Raw genomic sequence first — 19,113 nt, 5'->3', positions numbered from 1 at the left:
ATGCCAGAATCTTGCAAGTTTTCCCCGCTGACATTGCCGCATGCGTAACGGCCCACTGCATCAAAGCATTTGGGGGGTAGCAGTTGTGGTGCATGTCTGGCTGGTCTGACGTTATGTCACCAACCTTATTAGGGGAGAAGGGCGTTTAGTTTGTATTATGTCAAATTATGATTTGGTCATTTGAAATTGATAGTTTTAACTGTTTGGTTCATGTTCATTGCTAGAGCAATAATTAATGCAAACTGATGTTGTATTGGTTAGACACATGAGTGTATGGTATGCAATTGTTTTTGCCTCTAGACTGGAAAGAATAACTGGCTTTTTCACCTGAAGTGCGATTCTTCTTTAGGTCATTATAGCTATTGCTCAGGACATGTGAATACAACTTTTGCAATTGAATCGTAACAATGAAAACAACATTCATAAGTTATGTATTGTGATGTTATCCCTTTGAGAGTTGTTCCAACACTGAAACACATTACTAAAATCCTGGTCCATCACATTCACATTAAGCGTTACGTTGCTTTGGAAAGCAGCAATATCATGTAGTGAAGAGAGCTGAGGTGTGGAACACCGTCTCCCCCATCTCTCTTTCAAATTCTCACACTTTCTTTCACACACAGATGCAAACACACACAGACACACACACGCAAACACACACAGACACACACACGCAAACACACACAGACACACACACGCAAACACACACAGACACACACACACAAACACACACAGACACACACACGAAGACCGTGTCCCTGGTCCTCTTCATTGTAATGATTGTAATTGACAGAAATGGTTACGTTACAAACATATCTCCCTTCGTTCCACGACATCTGAGTTCCATTCATCATCACAGAGGGCTGCAGGGATGAGAAACGTGTCAGTATTCTACATGTCAAATGCAGGAAACAGTGTCTGGTAACTGCATAGATGGAGATCTAACCATGTGAGAGACTCAATGAGAGGGTCTATGACAGATGGTAGATGCCTGGAAGCACTCTCTGGATGGAAGACCTCATTTGAGGCCCAACCATACGGGCTGCACGCACTAAACCATCATGCCTGCATGGTTTTTTTCTGCCTCAGTTGGATCAATGTTCCATTTTCAAGATCCTACTAATCTAAGAATTGATATACAGTTGCGCAGTAAAAAGCTGTTTGTAGAGTGCCATTCAGCTTTGAGCCAAATAAATATCTATCGACTGAGCAGAGTCATATTGCTAAATGAGGATGGTTTAAGAGGAGAAAGCTGATATGACATTTCCATGTCGCAGTGATGAATCAATATTCCATACACTTTTTTTTATCCTTTCAACTCTCTGTACAGGAAGTGCGGTTATCTTTCATTCCCATACTTGTGTCTGCAGGTGTATGCCATCCTGGTGAGTCATCCTCCCCAGTCCAATGACCACCTCACCCCCACGCCTGTGTCATACACCGCAGGCTTCTACCGCATCCCTGTGGTGGGCCTCACCACGCGCATGTCCATCTACTCCGACAAGGTGAGAAATTAAAAAGAGAGAGAGGGGGAGGGAGGTAGGGAGTGAGAAGTGAGAGAGTAAGAGAGAGAGAGGGGAAGAAGAAAGATGGGATAGACAGAGAAGGAGAGAAAGAGAGAGAGCGAGAAGAGAGAGAAAGGGAGACAGAGAGAGGGAGAGGAGGGAGGGAGAAGAGAGAGAGAAGGGGGAGGGGGAAATGATGGAGAGGTCCCTGGGAATGGAAACCGATAAGAGAGACCAATTCTACTCCACTACTTGGCTAGCTGCCAAAATAGCTAATGTAAGGCCTTATGAATATGTTAGAAATGTCACCAAAACCGTGGATTACTAGCAAGTAACTTCCTCTCACTCATTCTTCTTAATTTTCTTTCTCCTCAGAGTATCCACTTGTCCTTTCTGCGGACTGTCCCCCCGTACTCCCACCAGGCTCACGTGTGGTTCGACATGATGCGAGAGTTTCGATGGAACCACATCATCCTGATTGTCAGCGATGACCACGAGGGGCGGGCCGCGCAGAAGAGACTGGAGACCCTACTGGAGGAGAGGGAAACAAAGGTGAGATGCTCGGGCTCGCAGGACCCCTAGTGCGTGTGACTGTGTGTGTGTGTGTGTGTGTGTGTGTGTGTGTGTGTGTGTGTGCGTGTAGTCTTTGTTTAACTCTCAAAGGCCTTCTATGTACTATATGTAACTGTTTTCCTTTATTTTGTGTGAACACATTTCTCACTGACCATTGTGTAAACATTGGCTAACATCAAAATGCTAGAGACATCTACAGCGTCTAATGTGGTCTGATCTGAGTACATCTTTTACTCATCTCATGTTGCTTTTCACCATAGTCCAATTCTCCTGTGCCAATCCACAACGGGAGCCAAATAGCACACCTGGGGCGTTGCAAAACATCAATGACTCTCAAACATAATGATGGTCCAGAGATCCTTCATGTATATTTGTGTTGTGATCTTACGTGTGTAAGGAAAGGAGATCATCTACCCAGTGTTATGCTCACGAGGTGGCTTGTAAAGTGTTGGATGGTTGACATGCAGTATATCAGATTGTCCTGAGACACTGTCTGAAAGACATATCTTTAGTTTTACTACATGTACATCCTTTAGCAGACACTTACAGGAGCAACGTACAGGAGCAACGTACAGGAGCAATGTACAGGAGTAACGTACAGGAGCAACGTACAGGAGCACCTAGGGTTAACTGCTCAAGGGCATATCAACATAGCTTTCACCTAGTCGGCTCAGGGATTCAAACCAGCATCCATTAGTTTTGCCTGCCGGCAAGGTCCTTGTCCTTGTCAGATAATGGACTGTGAGACCATGCAAGTGAAATGACACATATAAATGTTGTAACCATGAGCATAATTTTAGCCCATAGTCACCTCTGGCTCTGAGGCTGTGTTACTTGGAATGTAGCTAGCTCATTAATAAATGTGCTGATCCACCTAAAGCCTAAAACAGACCGGGGATCATGTTCCCTAAAGGAAAAGAGAAGGAACAATTAACACATCGTTGAACATACATTTAGTATGTTTCACCTCAAGATGTAGTTAAGGCTTTTTGTAATTAATGCGTGTTCTCTTCAGGGACTCCTTCCTGTAATTGTGTGACGGAGTGAAATGAGTCCTGATTTGAAGAGTAATTTAATCAGAGGCTGATGAAATGGTTCATTTGACACATGCTCATGATAATCCACACCAAAGGGAGATGGGACATTTTAAACACGTTGTGGTTAATCAGTTACTCACACATGATCAAGATTGATTAGGAGTTACTAAGTATAGTTTATGTCGATAAATCATCTTGTTATTAAGGATTATGACTTAATTGAATCGTATGTATGACTTTACCTGTGGAGTGGTATTGTCTATGGTAAAGACCTACATTACTGTAGATGAAAGAATAGTTGGTTAACTGATAGCTCCTTGTTCCTTCCTTCCTGGAATCCATCTTGTTCGCCCTAGACTATCTCTCTCTCTTGTATATACTGCCATAAACAGAGATTGGATAGATTTACAGTTACCAGATTGAAGGAATCTATCAATGTCACAGAAACCTTGATATGGTAGACACTACGATATGACGATGTAAGGCAGTATCTGTGTTCCCACAGTTAAAAGCTTGGACTGTGATTTTATCAGGTTTATATGCTGTGCTGCTGTGACAAGCCACAGGGACAATTTGATGGGGTTCTCTAGCACAGCTGGTAGAGAGACTCTTCTAGCTGTAATGGATTCAGTTAGAATACTAACATTAGTGACACAACATACAATATCATACTAGACTGAATAAGCAAAAATAGGGCAGTCAGAGAGGAAATCCTTGGTGAAAACAATGGCAGTCATCTAGACATTTGTTGTTGTTGTTGTTGCCTAGGCATTATAATGCCACACAGAGTTAGTGGAGGGCTGGAGAAAAATCCATTTGGGGTTTTTACTTTTAAGTCATTTAGCAGACACAGTTATCCAGAGCCACTTACCTGATCAATTAGGCATAAGTGCCTTTTTCAAGTGCACAGGCAGAGTTTTCACCTAGTCGGCTCAGGGATTCAAACCAGCAACCTTTTGGTTACTGGCCCAACGCTCTTAACCACTAGGCTACCTACAAGATGAGTTGATTTATATTCTAAATAAGGACCGTAGTCCCAGTTTGATTAATGCTTGTTTTGCAACGTCATGATTCATGAGTGTGCACTGACCATGACACAAGACATTATCATGCAACAGTTGGAAAGGGGAGCTGTGTTTTACAGAGCAGCGCTGACCACAACAACCTCAGATTACATTTGAGGCAAAACTGTTCTTTATTCCCTTCCAAGAAGTGTGAATACAATGGAGGAAATGGGATTTACTTCAGATTTGCTTGTCAGGCAGTATAATGAACCAATGTGTCAGAGTCACTGTAGCATTTGGGTAGCGGAGGACGTAGACCCAGAGCGCTCTGCCTCCCAACGGTCTGAGCTGAGAGTTCAGGCATCAGGGTTGGCAGGTCTATCAAGCAGAAGATGCTATGTTTCACTGCGAAATGGCTCCCTAAGGCAAAGAGACTGCCTTGCAACTCCTTTCACAATATACAGGAGCAGAGTGGAATTCAAAATGGAGAGAACCTTAGGGGCATTAGTTTGCAGAATCAGACTTTTTACGTGTTGGGATTGCTTTGATCTGGAACATAGACCTCTCAATCTAATTGTTGTACAGAGAGTATGACTGTTTTCTGGACCAATGCTGGATGATGGTTTAAGGGTCTTGGCTTGTATTTGAAAGGTGGTGAATAAGGGCATATGACATAGCAGTAAATAGGATTGCTAGTGGTCAGTGGCTGTCATTGATGTTTTTGGCAAGCCCCAAGGGATCCCAATTTGAAGCAGAAAAGTTGGAGATTTGTTGGAATGCTTTACTGCGATCCATTTTCAACTGTTTATAATATTCTTCTGTGTCTGCATATTTTCTCTGTGCACATTACTCATCAGAATAAAAAAAGGAACTATGAAAACCTCGACCAACTGTCCTATGACAACAAGCGAGGACCTAAGGTATATTTGCATGGTCAATGCACGCCGCCCCCCAACTTTTCAAACGTAGCAACTAGAAACCAGCCCAAGCAGTCACCAGCCGACCCAGAAATCTTGGAAGCACGTGTTTCTTTTTACTTTGAGGCATTATTCCTATGATTTCACAGAAGAATGGTTTTGTTATGGAAAGACTATAATTATTCCGTAAAAAAAAATAAACAAATGAACAGCGCTCCGCTTCTACCATATTACTTTTTTCCCTTCAACTAAAGGAATGCATGTTCTAAACAAACAAAAAAAGATTGCAAGTTTATTCCTTTGTGGAGATCCGGTAGTGTGGGACAAAACACTTTCCCAGATTACTACTCCCTCCTGTTTTGTAGCACCTCTAGTTTTCAACAGTTTTTGGTTGGGGGAAAGGTTCCCCTCACTCCCCTTCACCTGTTTTTAGTTACTGGTTGCATTGACCTTCTTCTCCCCCCTATCTAACATGCACGTCCTTCTTTGGAGCCTTGATAACCCTCAGTTTGCATGCGAAAAATGCAAACGTTTTTTTCCCCTCAAAGCTTTTTTTTAGTTGAGCCGATTTCCATGGATCGCTTTCCTTTTTTCCTCTCTCTCTTTTTCAACAAAAATCAACAAAACCTAACACAACAGGTAAAGAGACTGCGTGGTTTCTGAGGTGGGGGTAAGTAGCTGGCTTGACTTATTTTGTGCCCCGATCACAGGCAGAGAAAGTCCTCCAGTTCAGCCAGGAGACTAACTTAACTGCTCTGCTTCTGGAGGCCAAAGAGCTGGAGGCTCGTGTCATCATCCTCTCCGCCAGGTGAGACTACAGCACCTCCCATTTGTCTCATCAGTCCCCTCCCATCATAGCTGACCTGCCTCTACTACTGAATCTAGTTCATTCTGATCACGATCCTTAACCTAAAATGATCATAAGTCATTTTCCCGGCTCCTAATTAGAACACAACTGGATTTACAGTGACTTATATTTGACACTTTTTAACATACTTTTACTGCTAAATGCTGGCATGATATCACACAGTAGTGATTTACTGCAATGATTTGCATTTAGATGAAAGATAAGTAACCACGCCTGTGTCACTTAACATCTCTGTTTTCAGTGAAGAGGACGCTGCTGCAGTTTACAAGGCTGCCCGTTTCCTCAACATGACGGGCTCGGGTTACGTGTGGCTGGTGGGAGAGCGGGAGATGTCGGGTAAAGCCCTGAGTGAGGCACCAGATGGTACGTACCGTACGCTGCTACCCGGAAAACACTTCATAACACTGGATTTCTTCTGGAGTCACCTTTATTTAACCTCTATGATTAGGGAGATAACCATAGATGAAGGATTCATTGTTTACGAACAATATATCATGTGTGATCATTTGTTGAGTGTTAAGCATTTAAACGTTTAAGCATTTGATATGTTTAAAGGTTTTAAATGAGTCACAGTAATTTACACTATAAGCTCTTAAGATACAGTGTTAGGTCCTGTATCTCTGAACCTATTTCTTTATCTATAGTCATAACTATTGATAGGTTAACCCGTACATACAGTGTGTTTCTTAAAAATATATGTTGGGTTATCCAAAGCTTCCCGTGCTGCCTTTATTTTACTATCCTGACATATTAATAGCTTGGTTCTCATGACTTTATAAAGGGAGTTTTGCAACCCCCACATTGAAGTGTAACTGAAATAGAATGGTAAGCTACAACGTTCTTGCTTATGTCCCGGAGTCTGCACAAGTCTCACGTAATATGTCACTTTGTGGTCACAAACGTAAGCGTCAACCCCAGGCACTCCAACACCCCCTACCCCCATTGTCTTACGTTAGGTGGTGTCACTCCTACATAACGCTCGTCAACCGGTGCAGAGACGGTACGTATCGCTATCTGACGTAAGACAATGCTCAGACCTCTGCCGAAAATTCTTCGCCAGTAATGTCTAGGGTTGCAAAGCTACCTGTAATTTACCAAAGTTACAGGAATCTTCAGTAATTTTTGTAATTAACATAAACTCTATGGCAATCTATCGTAACTTTGGTAATTTCGCCATTACTTTCTAGTAGATAGACCATATGATTCAAGAGAAAATATACTTAATAATGAAAAAAAAGCATCTAATCAACAATGGCATTAATTACCGTGCAACTCTTCCAACTATTGACTGCCACCAGTTTGACGCCAAAACATTGACAATAAATATACATATTGACAAAGTCAAATAAGTGTATAAAGAATATTTCATGCTGAAACCTTCATATTATACACCAATTGTATTCACTAAGTTGATGGTTTATATATAAGATGCTTTACAGCTTTTGCATTCTATTTTTTATTTTAAAATCATCTATTTGAATTATTTCATAAACAGTATATATACAAAGTATGTGGTCACCCCTTCAAATGAGTGGATTCGTTTATTTCAGCCACACCTGTTGCTGACAGGTGTATAAAATCGAGCACACATCCATGCAATCTCCATAGAGAAACATTGGCAGTAGAATGGCCTTACTGAAGAGCTTCATCATAGGATGCCACCTTTCCAACAAGTTAGTTCATCAAATTTCTGACCTGATAGAGCTGCCCGGGCAACTGTAAACGTTGTTAATGTGAAGTGGAAATGTCTAGGAACAACAATGGCTCAACCTCGAAATGTTAAGCCACACAAGCTCACAGAACCGGACCACCGAGTCCTGAAGCAAGTAGCGCATGAAAATCATCTTTCCTCGGATGCAACACTCACTACCGTGTTCCAAACTGCATCTGGGAGCAATGTCAGCACAAGACCTGTTCGTTGGGAGCTTCACAAAATTGGTTTCCATGGCCGAGATGCCGCACACAGGCCTAAGATCACCATGCACAATGCCAAGTGCCAGCTGGAGGGATGTAAAGCTCGCTGCCATTGGACTCTGGAGCAGTAGAAATGTGTTCTCTGGAGTGATGAATCATGCTTCACCATCTGGCAGTTCGATGGACGAATCTGGTTGTGGCGAATGCCAGGAGAATGCTACCTGCCCCAATGCAGAGTGCCAACTGTAATGTTTGGTGGAGGAGGAATAATGGTTTGCGGCAACAGTTTGAGGAAGGCCCTTTCCTGTTTCAGCATGACAATGCCCCTGTGCACAAAGCGAGGTCCATACAGAAATGGTTTATAGAGCTCGGTGTGAAAGAACTTGACTGGTCTGCACAGAGCCCTGACCTCAACCCCATCGAACACCATTGGGATGAATTGGAACGCCGACTGCAAGCAAGGCCTTATCGCCCAACATCAGTGCCCGACCTCACTAATGCTCTTGTGGCTGAATGGAAGCAAGTCCCCGCAGCAATGTTACAACATCTAGTGGAAAGCAACCCAATAAGAGTGGATGCTGTTATAGTAGCAAAGGGGGGGACCAACTAGATATTAATGCCCATGATTTTGGAATTAAATGTTTGACGAGCAGGCGTCCATAGACTTTTGGTCATATAGTGTATTTTACATGTGATAAGGCCAGAGAGAGCCAGAGATAATTACAGACGATTGTGGTAATCTGAAGTACCCAAAAGGGCCACTAGATGTCTTCTGATAGATTACATAAAATCCTTGAAAGATACTGCAATTCTGGTAGTTTACTGGTGAACTAGTAATATACCAATATACCAATATACCCCCCCCATTGCAACCCTAGTCATGTCCATGTCTCAGCACCTGTTGCTGTCTTAAACTCACCTCTGTGGCTTCTTTCAAGAGTCTGTAAGACTACCGGACCAATTGCAATGAAAAGACTTAGCTGAAGTTGGATTGTTGATGTGATTTGTATATCAATTCTCTAATATAGTTGATGTAAGTTTGTTTGGTCCCACACATACACTATAGCTTTCTGCTTGTGGTATTTTCCAACCTAACCCCTATAAAATGGGTGATAGAATTGAATCGATCCAACTTCAAGGTACTCTTTTTTTCATGCTGGGAAAAGTTCACTAACAACCTCAAAATATGAATCCATTCCTCTCTGATGATGTTGCCTCTTCTCAGAAAGGAATAAAAAGAAAATCAGTTCAAATCTATTTTGATCACGATGAAGGTCATGGTTCAAAGACATCCAGTGCTTGTTTGTTCCAGTACTGGATGATTAAAATTGCTTTTACAAATAGAGCAACAGAGAGTGTGGTGCTGGATCAAAACTTGCGGTTGGACCTTTTCTCAGGATGGCTGAACATGAGGTTCCTTTATTGTGTGTATTGTAAAAGGATCCTGATGGTTGGTAGCCTAGCAGGTCACTGATTGGCTTTGTGCTGCTGTTGGCGTGATGTGAGCAGGTCTCATCGGCCTCCAGCTCATCAACGGCAAGAACGAGTCGGCCCATATCAACGACGCAGTGGCAGTGGTGGCTCAGTCCATCCAGGAGCTCTTTGAGAAGGAGAACATCACGGAGCCGCCCAGAGGCTGTGTGGGAAACACCAACATCTGGAAGACCGGGTCCCTCTTCAAAAGGTATATTTATAAAGTCATGATATATTGTAATTCAGGAAGACACACACGTACACACATACACACACACACACACACTTTCTCACTCTGTCTATTTCCCTACACTATCACACTCACATTTACTTTAATTTCTCTGTCTCAGGGTTCTGATGTCATCAAAGTACCCAGAGGGCCTCACTGGACGTGTGGAGTTCAATGACGATGGCGACAGGAAGTACGCTCACTACAGCATTCTCAACTACCAGAAGAGTCGACTCATTCAAGTCGGGATTTACAATGGAACTCAGGTAACTTTATTGCAAAAGTCATTCTCGCTATTTCTACTGTGATCTTCCTATCTTTTGCTATTACAGCTCTCTATTAAGCAGTACGCATGGTAATTAGAAAGCAGTGGTTTTATTAGCTAAATGCTAAGCTGTAGCTAAAGCAGCTGACTCTTTTGTATTGGACTCCCTTGTGTTTGGCCCTCATCAGCTCCACACATTATGTCAACACTCCTCTAATCGTGGTGTCATGACCCTGTAGGTGGTGATGAATAATCAGAGGAAGATCATCTGGCCGGGAGGAGAGACAGAGAAACCGCGGGGCTTTCAGATGTCCACAAGACTAAAGGTACCGCATTTCACCCTCCTCAAACAATGATGTTCACCATATACAGTGCATTCAGAAACTATTCAGACCCCTTGACTTTTTCCACATTTTGTTACGTTACAGCCTTATTCAAAAATTGATTAAATTGTTTCCCCCCCTAATCAATCTATACACAATGACAAATGACAAAGCAAAAACAGATTTTTAGAAATGTTTGAAAATGTCTAAAGTATCACATTTACATAAGTATTCAGACCCTGTACTCAGTACTTTGTTGAAGCACCTTTGGCAGCGGTTACAGCTTTGAGTCCTCTTGGGTATGACACTACAAGCTTGGCACACCTGTATTTGCGGAGTTTCTCCCATGCCAGATCAGGTTCAAGTCTGGGCTCTGGCTGGGCCACTCAAGGACATTTAGAGGCTTGTCCCGAAGCCACTCCTGCGTTGTCTTGGCTGTGTGCTTAGGGTCGTTGTCCTGTTGGAAGGTGAACCTTTGCCCCAGTCTGAGGTCCTGATTGGTGGAGTGCTGCAGAGATGGTTGTCCTTCTGGAAGGTTCTCCCATCTTCACAGAGGAACTCTCGAGCTCTGTCAGAGTGACCATCGGGTTCTTGGTCACCTCTCTGACCAACGCCCTTCTCCCCCGATTGCTCAGTTTGGCCAGGCAGCCAGCTCTAGGAAGAGTCTTGGTGGTTCCAAACTTCTTCTATTTAAGAATGATGGAGGCCACTGTGTTCTTGGGGACGTTCAATGCGGCATACCTTTCCCCAGATCTGTGCAATCCTGTCTCGGAGCTCTACGGACAATTCCTCCGACCTCATGTATTTTACTCTGACATGCACTGTAAACTGTGGGACCTTATATAGACAAGTGTGTGCCTTTCCAAATCATGTCCAATCAATTGAATTTACCCCAGATGGACTGCAATCAAGTTATAGAAACATCTCAAGGATGATCAATGGGAAGAGGATTCACCTGAGCTCAATTTTGAGTCTCATAAAAAAAAGGGTCTGAATACAATGCTTATGCAAATAAGGTATTTCAGTTTTTTGTTTTTAATACATTTGCAAAAAATCCTGAAAACCTGTTTTTGCTTTGTCATTATAGGGTATTGTGTGTAGATTGATGAGGATTAAAAAATATATATATATTTTAGAATAAGGCTGCAACGTAACAATATGTGGAAAAAGTCAAGGGGTCTGAATACATTCCGAATGCAGTGTATATATAAAGTAAAGCAACGCTTAATATCTTACAGAATCTTCAATGTAATGGGTCTGCGCAGGATTCTTTCTCTATCCTTCTATCTCGTTTTCTCTCTCGCCATCATTTCTACCATGGGTATGTGTGTGTGTGTTTTATGTGTTCCTTGAGGAGAGGTTGTTGTCCGGAGGGTTGGTGATGTTGAGCTCCCTCAGAGTCAGTGTGAGCTAAAGCCCACTGTGTGATAAACAGCATTCTCTCCCGTCTGTTATAGATAGTGACCATACACCAGGAGCCCTTTGTGTATGTGAAACCCACTGAGCAGGATGGAACCTGCAAGGAGGAAAAAACCTTAAATGGAGTGGCAGATATTAAAAAGGTGATCTGCACTGGACCAAATGAGACCATCCCAGGTAACACAGCAGGGACGTTTAAGATATCACTGTGCTTTTACTACGCCCGCTAAGTACCAACTGGAAATGCATACATATATATACAGTAGGTATCTATATATGTATGCATGTAGCTGAGTGTGCCTTTGTGTGATTGTTGGCATATTGGTGTGTGTGTGTTTATGTGTGTGTGTGTGTGTGTGTGTGTGTGTGTGTGTGTGTGTGTGTGTGTGTGTGTGTGTGTGTGTGTGCGCGTGCGCGTGCGCTCGCGCTCGTGGGTGTGAGTATGTACCGTGAATATGCTTGAGTGTTTGCCTTAATGTTTGCAAACAGTCTGGGCATGTGCCAGCCTGTGTTTAGTGTGTGAAGTCTGTTTGCAGTGAACATGTGTGAAGCTATATTATTGTATGTGTGATTTTGGTTGAACAGTGTGTGTGTGTACTGTTTGGGCATGTCTGGTGTTATTCAAAAATATTTAAAAAGAAAGAGAGTGATTTCCTCCAGATTGATTGTAACTTGCAACCCTCTGCTGGTTGGTTACAGGACGTCCAATTGTACCTCAATGTTGTTATGGATTCTGTATCGATCTACTTATCAAGTTGGCCGGAACCATGAACTTTACCTATGAGGTGCACCTGGTGGCTGATGGGAAATTTGGAACACAGGAGCGGGTCAGTTCCTATAGATACTCAGAGTTCACTCTAGATAGAAAACCTCACTGGCCCATAATGTATTGACCAACGATTGTCTATTTACATACATTTATATTAGATTTTATTATGTTAAGTTATGAAGCAAATCATATCTCCTATCTCGGAGATGTGCTTTTTGAATTAAGTTCATGCATTTGTAACGTTTAGAAAATGACACAGAATCATCTTACAGTATGTTATTGAACTCACAAAAATGGTTTTGTTTGACATAATCACTAACTTTCCCTAAATCACTAACTAAAAGCAGTCCGAGAGAGCCATGGAAACCTAGGGTCCGACTACATTGGGGACTTTAGCTCCGTGTTAGAGGGACAACTAGGTGGTGAGAGTGAGACCCACGCTGACCTGTCAGGATCTACCGAACAAGCAAGATGAGCTGAATGGAGCTTCTCTGGAGAGCCAAGCTCAGTTACCACGTCTCTGAGCTAGAAAATACCATTCAGACCATTTCTGCTAATATTCATTTGGGTTAAAGGCACAAAGGGTTTTAAGAGAGGGCTCATTTGTTGTTTCTGTTTCTGATAAAGGACACTACATTCTGAAATTCTTTGTAATGTTGGGTTAGTTGTTAACCCTTTACGCCCACGTACCACAGGTGAACAACAGCAACAAGAAAGAGTGGAATGGCATGATGGGAGAGCTCCTGGGGGGTCTGGCAGATATGATTGTTGCCCCGCTGACGATAAACAACGAACGAGCCCAGTACATCGAATTCTCCAAACCTTTTAAGTACCAAGGCCTAACCATCCTCGTTAAAAAGGTATGTTCCCAAATTCCCTCCAAAATGTATGAAGAGTGTGAATTGAAAGTTTATCCAGACTACACCTGATATAGTCCTCATTGCAGATGGGGTGGTAGTAGACTGCAAGTGGTTAGTGACTGTCGGTGCTGTGTGTTACAGGAAATCCCTCGCAGTACACTGGACTCGTTCATGCAGCCTTTTCAGAGCACACTGTGGCTGCTGGTGGGTCTTTCGGTGCATGTGGTGGCGGTGATGCTTTACCTACTAGACCGGTTCAGGTACAAGGGGATCCGTGTGTGTGTGTGTGTGTGTGTGTGTGTGTGTGTGTGTGTGTGTGTGTGTGTGTGTGTGTGTGTGTGTGTGTGTGTGTGTATTTGTGTTTGTGTGTGTGACATACTCTACCTCTGCTTATGCTCCAGACCTCTCCAGATCTTCTCTCACTGGGGTCGAGGGGACAGAGGTGAAGACTGGCTCCAGTCATTCCACTGCTCTGTTCATCTGGCCTTCTCTTTCTGTGCTCTATCTTGCTCTTGCTTTGCCACTCACAGACTCTCCTTGTCTGGGGTTGCCAGGGTTTTCGTCTCTGTCTGCTTGTGTATGTCTCACTTCATATCCTGCTCTCTCTCTAGCCCGTTTGGGAGGTTTAAAGTAAACAGTGAAGAAGAAGAAGAAGACGCCCTCACCTTGTCGTCAGCCATGTGGTTCTCCTGGGGAGTGTTGCTTAACTCCGGTATTGGGGAAGGTAGGAGAATACTATCAGTAAAGGCCAGATTTACTAATAAAATAGTTACTTATCTAGCTACTTAGTGTACTATTTCTATAAATACTATACAGATCAGTTTGTGATACTGATACTCATTGGGCAAAAACTGGTTGTGTCAATGTTGTTCCCACATAATTTCTACCCCAAAAATCAATGTGATGACGTTGAATCAACGTGGAATTCAATTGGATTTGCAAAGAGTCATCAACATAAAGATATTTCATATTTTTGTTACCCAACTTTTAACCTAAATCCAATGACATGGTGAAATGTTTTGTTGATTGCACATTGAATTTACGTTAGTTGACAACTCAACCAAATGTACATCAAAACTAGACGTTGAACTGACGTCTGTGCCCAGTGGGCATCAACAGTATAAATATTAGTGTTGCACATCGATAAATAATGTAATATTTGAGAGACCCTCCGCCATACAGTACTAGTCAAAAGGTTGGCTACACCTACCTATTCTTTATAGAGACTATTAACTACTTTGTAGAATAATAGTGAAGACACCAAAGCTATGAAATAACACATATGGAATATCTAGTAACCAAAAAAGTGTTAAACAAATCAAAATACATTTTATATTTGAGATTCTTCAAAGTAGCCACCCTTTGCCTTGATGACAGCTTTGCACACTCTTGGCATTCTGGAATGCTTTTCCAACAGTCTTGAAGGAGTTCCCACATATGCTGAGCGCTTGTTGGCTGATTTTCCTTTACTCTGCGGTACAAAGATAAACAGTAAAACGAGTCCTATATATCATACTTTTTGGAGAAATGTCGTCTGGTCTGATGAAACAAAAAAATAACTGTTTAGCTATAATGACCATCGTTATGTTTGAAGGAAAAAGGGGGAGGCTTGCAAGCTGAAGAACATCATACCAACCGTGAAGCACGGGGGTGGCAGCATCATGTTGTGGTGGTGCTTTGCTGCAGGAGGGACTGGTGCATTTCACAAAATAGATGGCATCATGAGGTAGGAAAATTATGTGGATATATTGAAGCAACATCTCAATGTTAAATCTTGGTCGCAAATGGGTCTTCCAAATGGACAATGACCCCAAGCATACTTCCAAAGTTGTGGCAAAATGGCTTAAGGACAACAAAGTCAAGGTATTGGAGTGGCCATCACAAAGCCCTTACCTCAATCCTATAGAAAATGTGTTAGCAGAACTTAAAATGTGTGTGCGTGCATGGAGGCCTACAAATCTGACTCACTTACACCAGCTCTGTCAGGAGGAATGGGCCAAAATTCACCCAACTTATTGTGGGAAGCTTGTGGAAGGCTACCCAAAACGTTTGACCCAAGTTAAAGATTTTAAAGGCAATGCTACCAAATACTAATTGAGTGTATATAAACTTCTGACCCACAGGGAATGTGATGAAAGAAATAAAAGCTGAAATAAATCATTCTCTCTACTATTATTTTGACATTTCACATTCTTAAGAGAAAGTGGTGATCCTAACTGACCTAAAACAGGGAATTTGTACTATGATTAAATGTCAGAAATTGTGAAAAACTGAGTTTAAATGTATTTGGCTAAGGTGTATGTAAACTTCTGACTTCAACTGTATATCTCCTTCACTAACATTAAGCATCAACTGTCAGAGTAGCTTACTGATCGCTGCTTCTGTACACAGCCCATCTGTAAATATCCCATCCAACCAACTACCTACCTCATCCCTAAATTGTAATTACCTCACCACAATTTGCCTATTTATTGCCTTACCTCCTTACTTTATTTGTGCACACTGTGTACAGTTGTAAATGAGATCTTGTTCTCAACTGGCCTACCTGGTTAAATAAAGGTTAAATAAAAGAAATTTAAAAAATATAAACTGTATTTTGAATTGTTTAACACTTTTTTGGTTACTACATAGTTCCGTATGTGTTATTTCATAGTTTTGATGTCTTCACTATTATTCTACAATGTAGAAAATAGTAATAAAAAAATAAAAAACCTTGAATGAGTAGGTGTGTCCAAACCTTTGACCTGTACTGTACATTCAATATGTTGTCTCATAGAATGAACTTGTTCTAACTTTTTATGGGCTTTGCTTATCCAGGCGCGCCGCGCAGCTTCTCAGCGAGAATCTTGGGCATGGTGTGGGCCGGCTTTGCCATGATCATAGTGGCATCGTATACTGCCAACCTGGCTGCCTTCCTGGTGCTGGACCGGCCTGAGGAGCGCATCACCGGCATCAACGACCCGAGGGTGGGCATCAAGAAGTAGTCCTGCTTTAAATACATATAGATACTCTTTCAGTACATCTCTACCTCCATAACCTGTGGATATTAGGTAACATACTGTAAAATGTGTGGAAGTTTAGTGAGGTGCGCAAGTTATTGGGGGTGAAAATACTGTAAAGTAAGTGGTTGTGCAGTGTCAAATGTTGAATTTTTCCAGACTTCCAGAATTGGTCAAGTGTATGTGAGTGTTGAATGTAATGTTCCTTCCAACCCTCCCTATCCTTCAACAGCTGAGGAACCCATCAGACAAGTTCATCTACGCCACTGTGAAGCAGAGCTCTGTGGACATCTACTTCCGGCGGCAGGTGGAGCTTAGCACCATGTACCGCCACATGGAGAAGCACAACTACGAGAGTGCCGCTGAGGCTATCCAGGCCGTGCGCGACAAGTGAGTCCTGGCCGGGCCAGCCTGGCCATGGGCGTGTCGGCCGGAACTGGTCAGATAGTCAGTCAGGTCAGAGAGAAAGAGAGAGGGCCAGTCAGTCAGACCTGGGGGTTCTGGACCTCTGGATCAGCGAGACACAGAGGGTCTTACTGCAGCGTTCCCTCTGGTCCAGGCCCATCATCCAGCCAAGACAGAACCAGGCTCAGACTCAGAGCAGGGCCGCATGCACTGTGTCAATAGCGTTCTAAAGTTGAGCTAATGTTGAGCTGAGGAGCACCCTTTTTCAGGCTTTATCCAAGACGAGCGTCTTTGAGGTGGGGAATCCAATGGGGGACGCGCCGTCGTCCGTCCGGCATTGGATTTCATTTTTCAAGCGGCGGTAGACATGGATGGTAATGCTGACTCACACGCTTTGTGTGGCCAAAGGGGAGCCGTAAATGTGTGTTGTGACAATCACTGTACTGTTGCACCGTAACCCCCCTCCTCCCCCTGCCTCCCTCCCCCCAACAGCAAGCTGCATGCTTTCATCTGGGACTCTGCGGTGCTGGAGTTTGAAGCCTCGCAGAAGTGCGACCTGGTGACCACGGGAGAGCTGTTTTTCCGTTCGGGCTTTGGCATAGGCATGCGCAAGGACAGCCCCTGGAAACAGAATGTGTCCCTGGCCATTCTCAGGTCTGTCCCAGCCCAAGCAGCATTGTTTTTATGTTGTTCTTTTTTTTCTCTCTTTTTATTTTCCTTTTTTGACCATCCGACACCGCTGTGTCAGCTCTCTTCTCTCTCTGTATCTCCCCATTCCTGCCCTTTGTCTGTCTGTTAGTCTATCAGTCAGTCTGGTGTTTGTGTCGTCTGTGTTACTAGCATTCTGGGATTTCTCTTCTGGAGTGTATGGCTTGGCTTTTTGTTAACTGTCTTACCTCTTTGCCCACTCCCCCCCACCCCTGCAGTTCCCATGAGAATGGATTCATGGAAGATCTAGATAAAACCTGGGTGAGATACCAGGAGTGTGACTCACGGAGCAATGCCCCAGCCACACTCACCTTTGAGAACATGGCAGGTAGGGTTTCCCTTTTGGGTTTTGAGAAACCTAAAAGTGATTGGACAAAAACTGCAGTGGTAAGGTACTGTAGCCTTTTTTGTCCAATACCTTTTTTTCCTGTATTTTTTTTGTTACGTGAAGTGTGTTAAAGCTGTTTGTTGTGGTTTACTGTTGTTATACACTGAGTGTACAAAACATTAAGGACACCTGCTCTTTCCATGACATAGACTGACCAGGTGAATCCAGGTAAATGCTGTGATTACTTATTTATTTCATTTGTTAAATCCACTTCAATCAGTGCAGAGGAAGACAATTGAGACAATTGAGGCATGGATTGTGTATGTGTGCCATTCAGAGGGTGAATTGACAAGACAAAAGATTTAAGTGCCTTTGAACAGGGTATGATAGTAGGTGCTAGGCGCACCAGTTTGTGTCAAGAACTGCAACTCTGCTGGGTTTTTCACGCTCAACAGTTTCCCGTGTGTATCAAGAATGGTCCACCACCCAAAGGATATCCAGCCAACTTGACACAACTGTGGGAAGCATTGGAGTCAACATGGGCCAGCATCACTGTGGAACGCTTTCGACACCTTGTAGAGTTAATGCCCCGGCGAATTGAGGCTGTTCCGAGGGCAAGAGAGTTGTGCAAGTTGAAATATTAGGAAGGTGTTCCTAATGTTTTGTACACTCAGTTTTGTTGTTATAGCTGTGATCCTAATATAAACTTGCAAGGTTTGCAGCGGACAGCGTGACGTGGAAGCAGGTCGAGGAAAGGACGGGCAACCGTTGACGTATAGACTAGATTCACACAGACACAGTCATGGTCAGTGGGTTGCGGCTGAGTGTCAGAGTGGCGACTCACCACCCATCCCTGTGTCTGTCTGTCTCTGTCTGACAGGAGTGTTCATGTTGGTGGCTGGAGGCATAGCAGCAGGGATCTTCCTCATCTTTATTGAGATCGCCTACAAGCGACACAAAGACGCCCGAAGGAAGCAGATGCAGCTGGCCTTTGCGGCCGTCAACGTCTGGAGGAAGAACCTGCAGGTATGGCATCTCTTTCCCCCCGTAAGCACTGGCACCCGGGGGGGGAAGGGCAGAGATGGGCTGAGACACGCCCAGCATAGCCCTTCCTGCAGGTTCCTCCAATACAGGTGTACGACCAATCCTTTTTTTCCGTCACTGTTAGCATCCTGTCTGACCATGTTGCCTACTGGTGATAGTCACTCATGGATTGCTGTGTCACATTCAGTGATGAAGCTGTTCCTAAGGCATTACCATGGGCCACCGTGGGTCCGTCTTCCAGTCCCTTAGACCAACGGCCCCCATGTCTCCTCTCTGTGCTGCAGGACAGTAAGGAGGCCTCTAGGAGCCAAGCTGTGGGCGCATCGATGACTCCATCGTTAGTACGTAACATAGACAAGAGCCATCTCCACCCCACGTCACCCTTCGCTTTTAGAATAAAAGTTCAGCTAAAATCAAAAGTAGCTTTAACATAAGAAAATCTGAAACAAAAATATGCATTCCACGTTCATGGC

At 43.4% G+C, this 19,113-nt stretch overlaps 1 protein-coding gene across 2 annotated transcripts in view; it reads left to right on the top strand.

Moving 5' to 3' along the window:
• Positions 1 to 19,113, top strand: part of LOC115123415 (glutamate receptor ionotropic, NMDA 1) — a 34,423-nt gene that overhangs the window by 1,744 nt on the left and 13,566 nt on the right. For both annotated transcript variants that reach the window (XM_029652802.2, XM_029652778.2), the window contains exons 2-19: positions 1,371 to 1,505; positions 1,881 to 2,057; positions 4,977 to 5,039; positions 5,747 to 5,844; positions 6,146 to 6,267; positions 9,328 to 9,502; positions 9,642 to 9,786; positions 10,025 to 10,111; positions 11,566 to 11,704; positions 12,227 to 12,354; positions 12,992 to 13,156; positions 13,298 to 13,416; positions 13,768 to 13,880; positions 15,974 to 16,122; positions 16,388 to 16,545; positions 17,053 to 17,214; positions 17,487 to 17,596; positions 18,477 to 18,622. In XM_029652802.2, the coding sequence (XP_029508662.2) occupies positions 1,371 to 1,505; positions 1,881 to 2,057; positions 4,977 to 5,039; positions 5,747 to 5,844; positions 6,146 to 6,267; positions 9,328 to 9,502; positions 9,642 to 9,786; positions 10,025 to 10,111; positions 11,566 to 11,704; positions 12,227 to 12,354; positions 12,992 to 13,156; positions 13,298 to 13,416; positions 13,768 to 13,880; positions 15,974 to 16,122; positions 16,388 to 16,545; positions 17,053 to 17,214; positions 17,487 to 17,596; positions 18,477 to 18,622 (2,391 nt within the window). The remainder of the gene's footprint in view (positions 1 to 1,370; positions 1,506 to 1,880; positions 2,058 to 4,976; positions 5,040 to 5,746; positions 5,845 to 6,145; positions 6,268 to 9,327; positions 9,503 to 9,641; positions 9,787 to 10,024; positions 10,112 to 11,565; positions 11,705 to 12,226; positions 12,355 to 12,991; positions 13,157 to 13,297; positions 13,417 to 13,767; positions 13,881 to 15,973; positions 16,123 to 16,387; positions 16,546 to 17,052; positions 17,215 to 17,486; positions 17,597 to 18,476; positions 18,623 to 19,113) is intronic.

This window comes from Oncorhynchus nerka, linkage group LG4 (assembly GCF_034236695.1).
Source record: "Oncorhynchus nerka isolate Pitt River linkage group LG4, Oner_Uvic_2.0, whole genome shotgun sequence".
Lineage (NCBI taxonomy): Eukaryota > Metazoa > Chordata > Actinopteri > Salmoniformes > Salmonidae > Oncorhynchus > Oncorhynchus nerka.
Note: the sequence above shows the minus strand (reverse complement) of the source record. Positions and strands in the feature narration are given on the sequence as shown.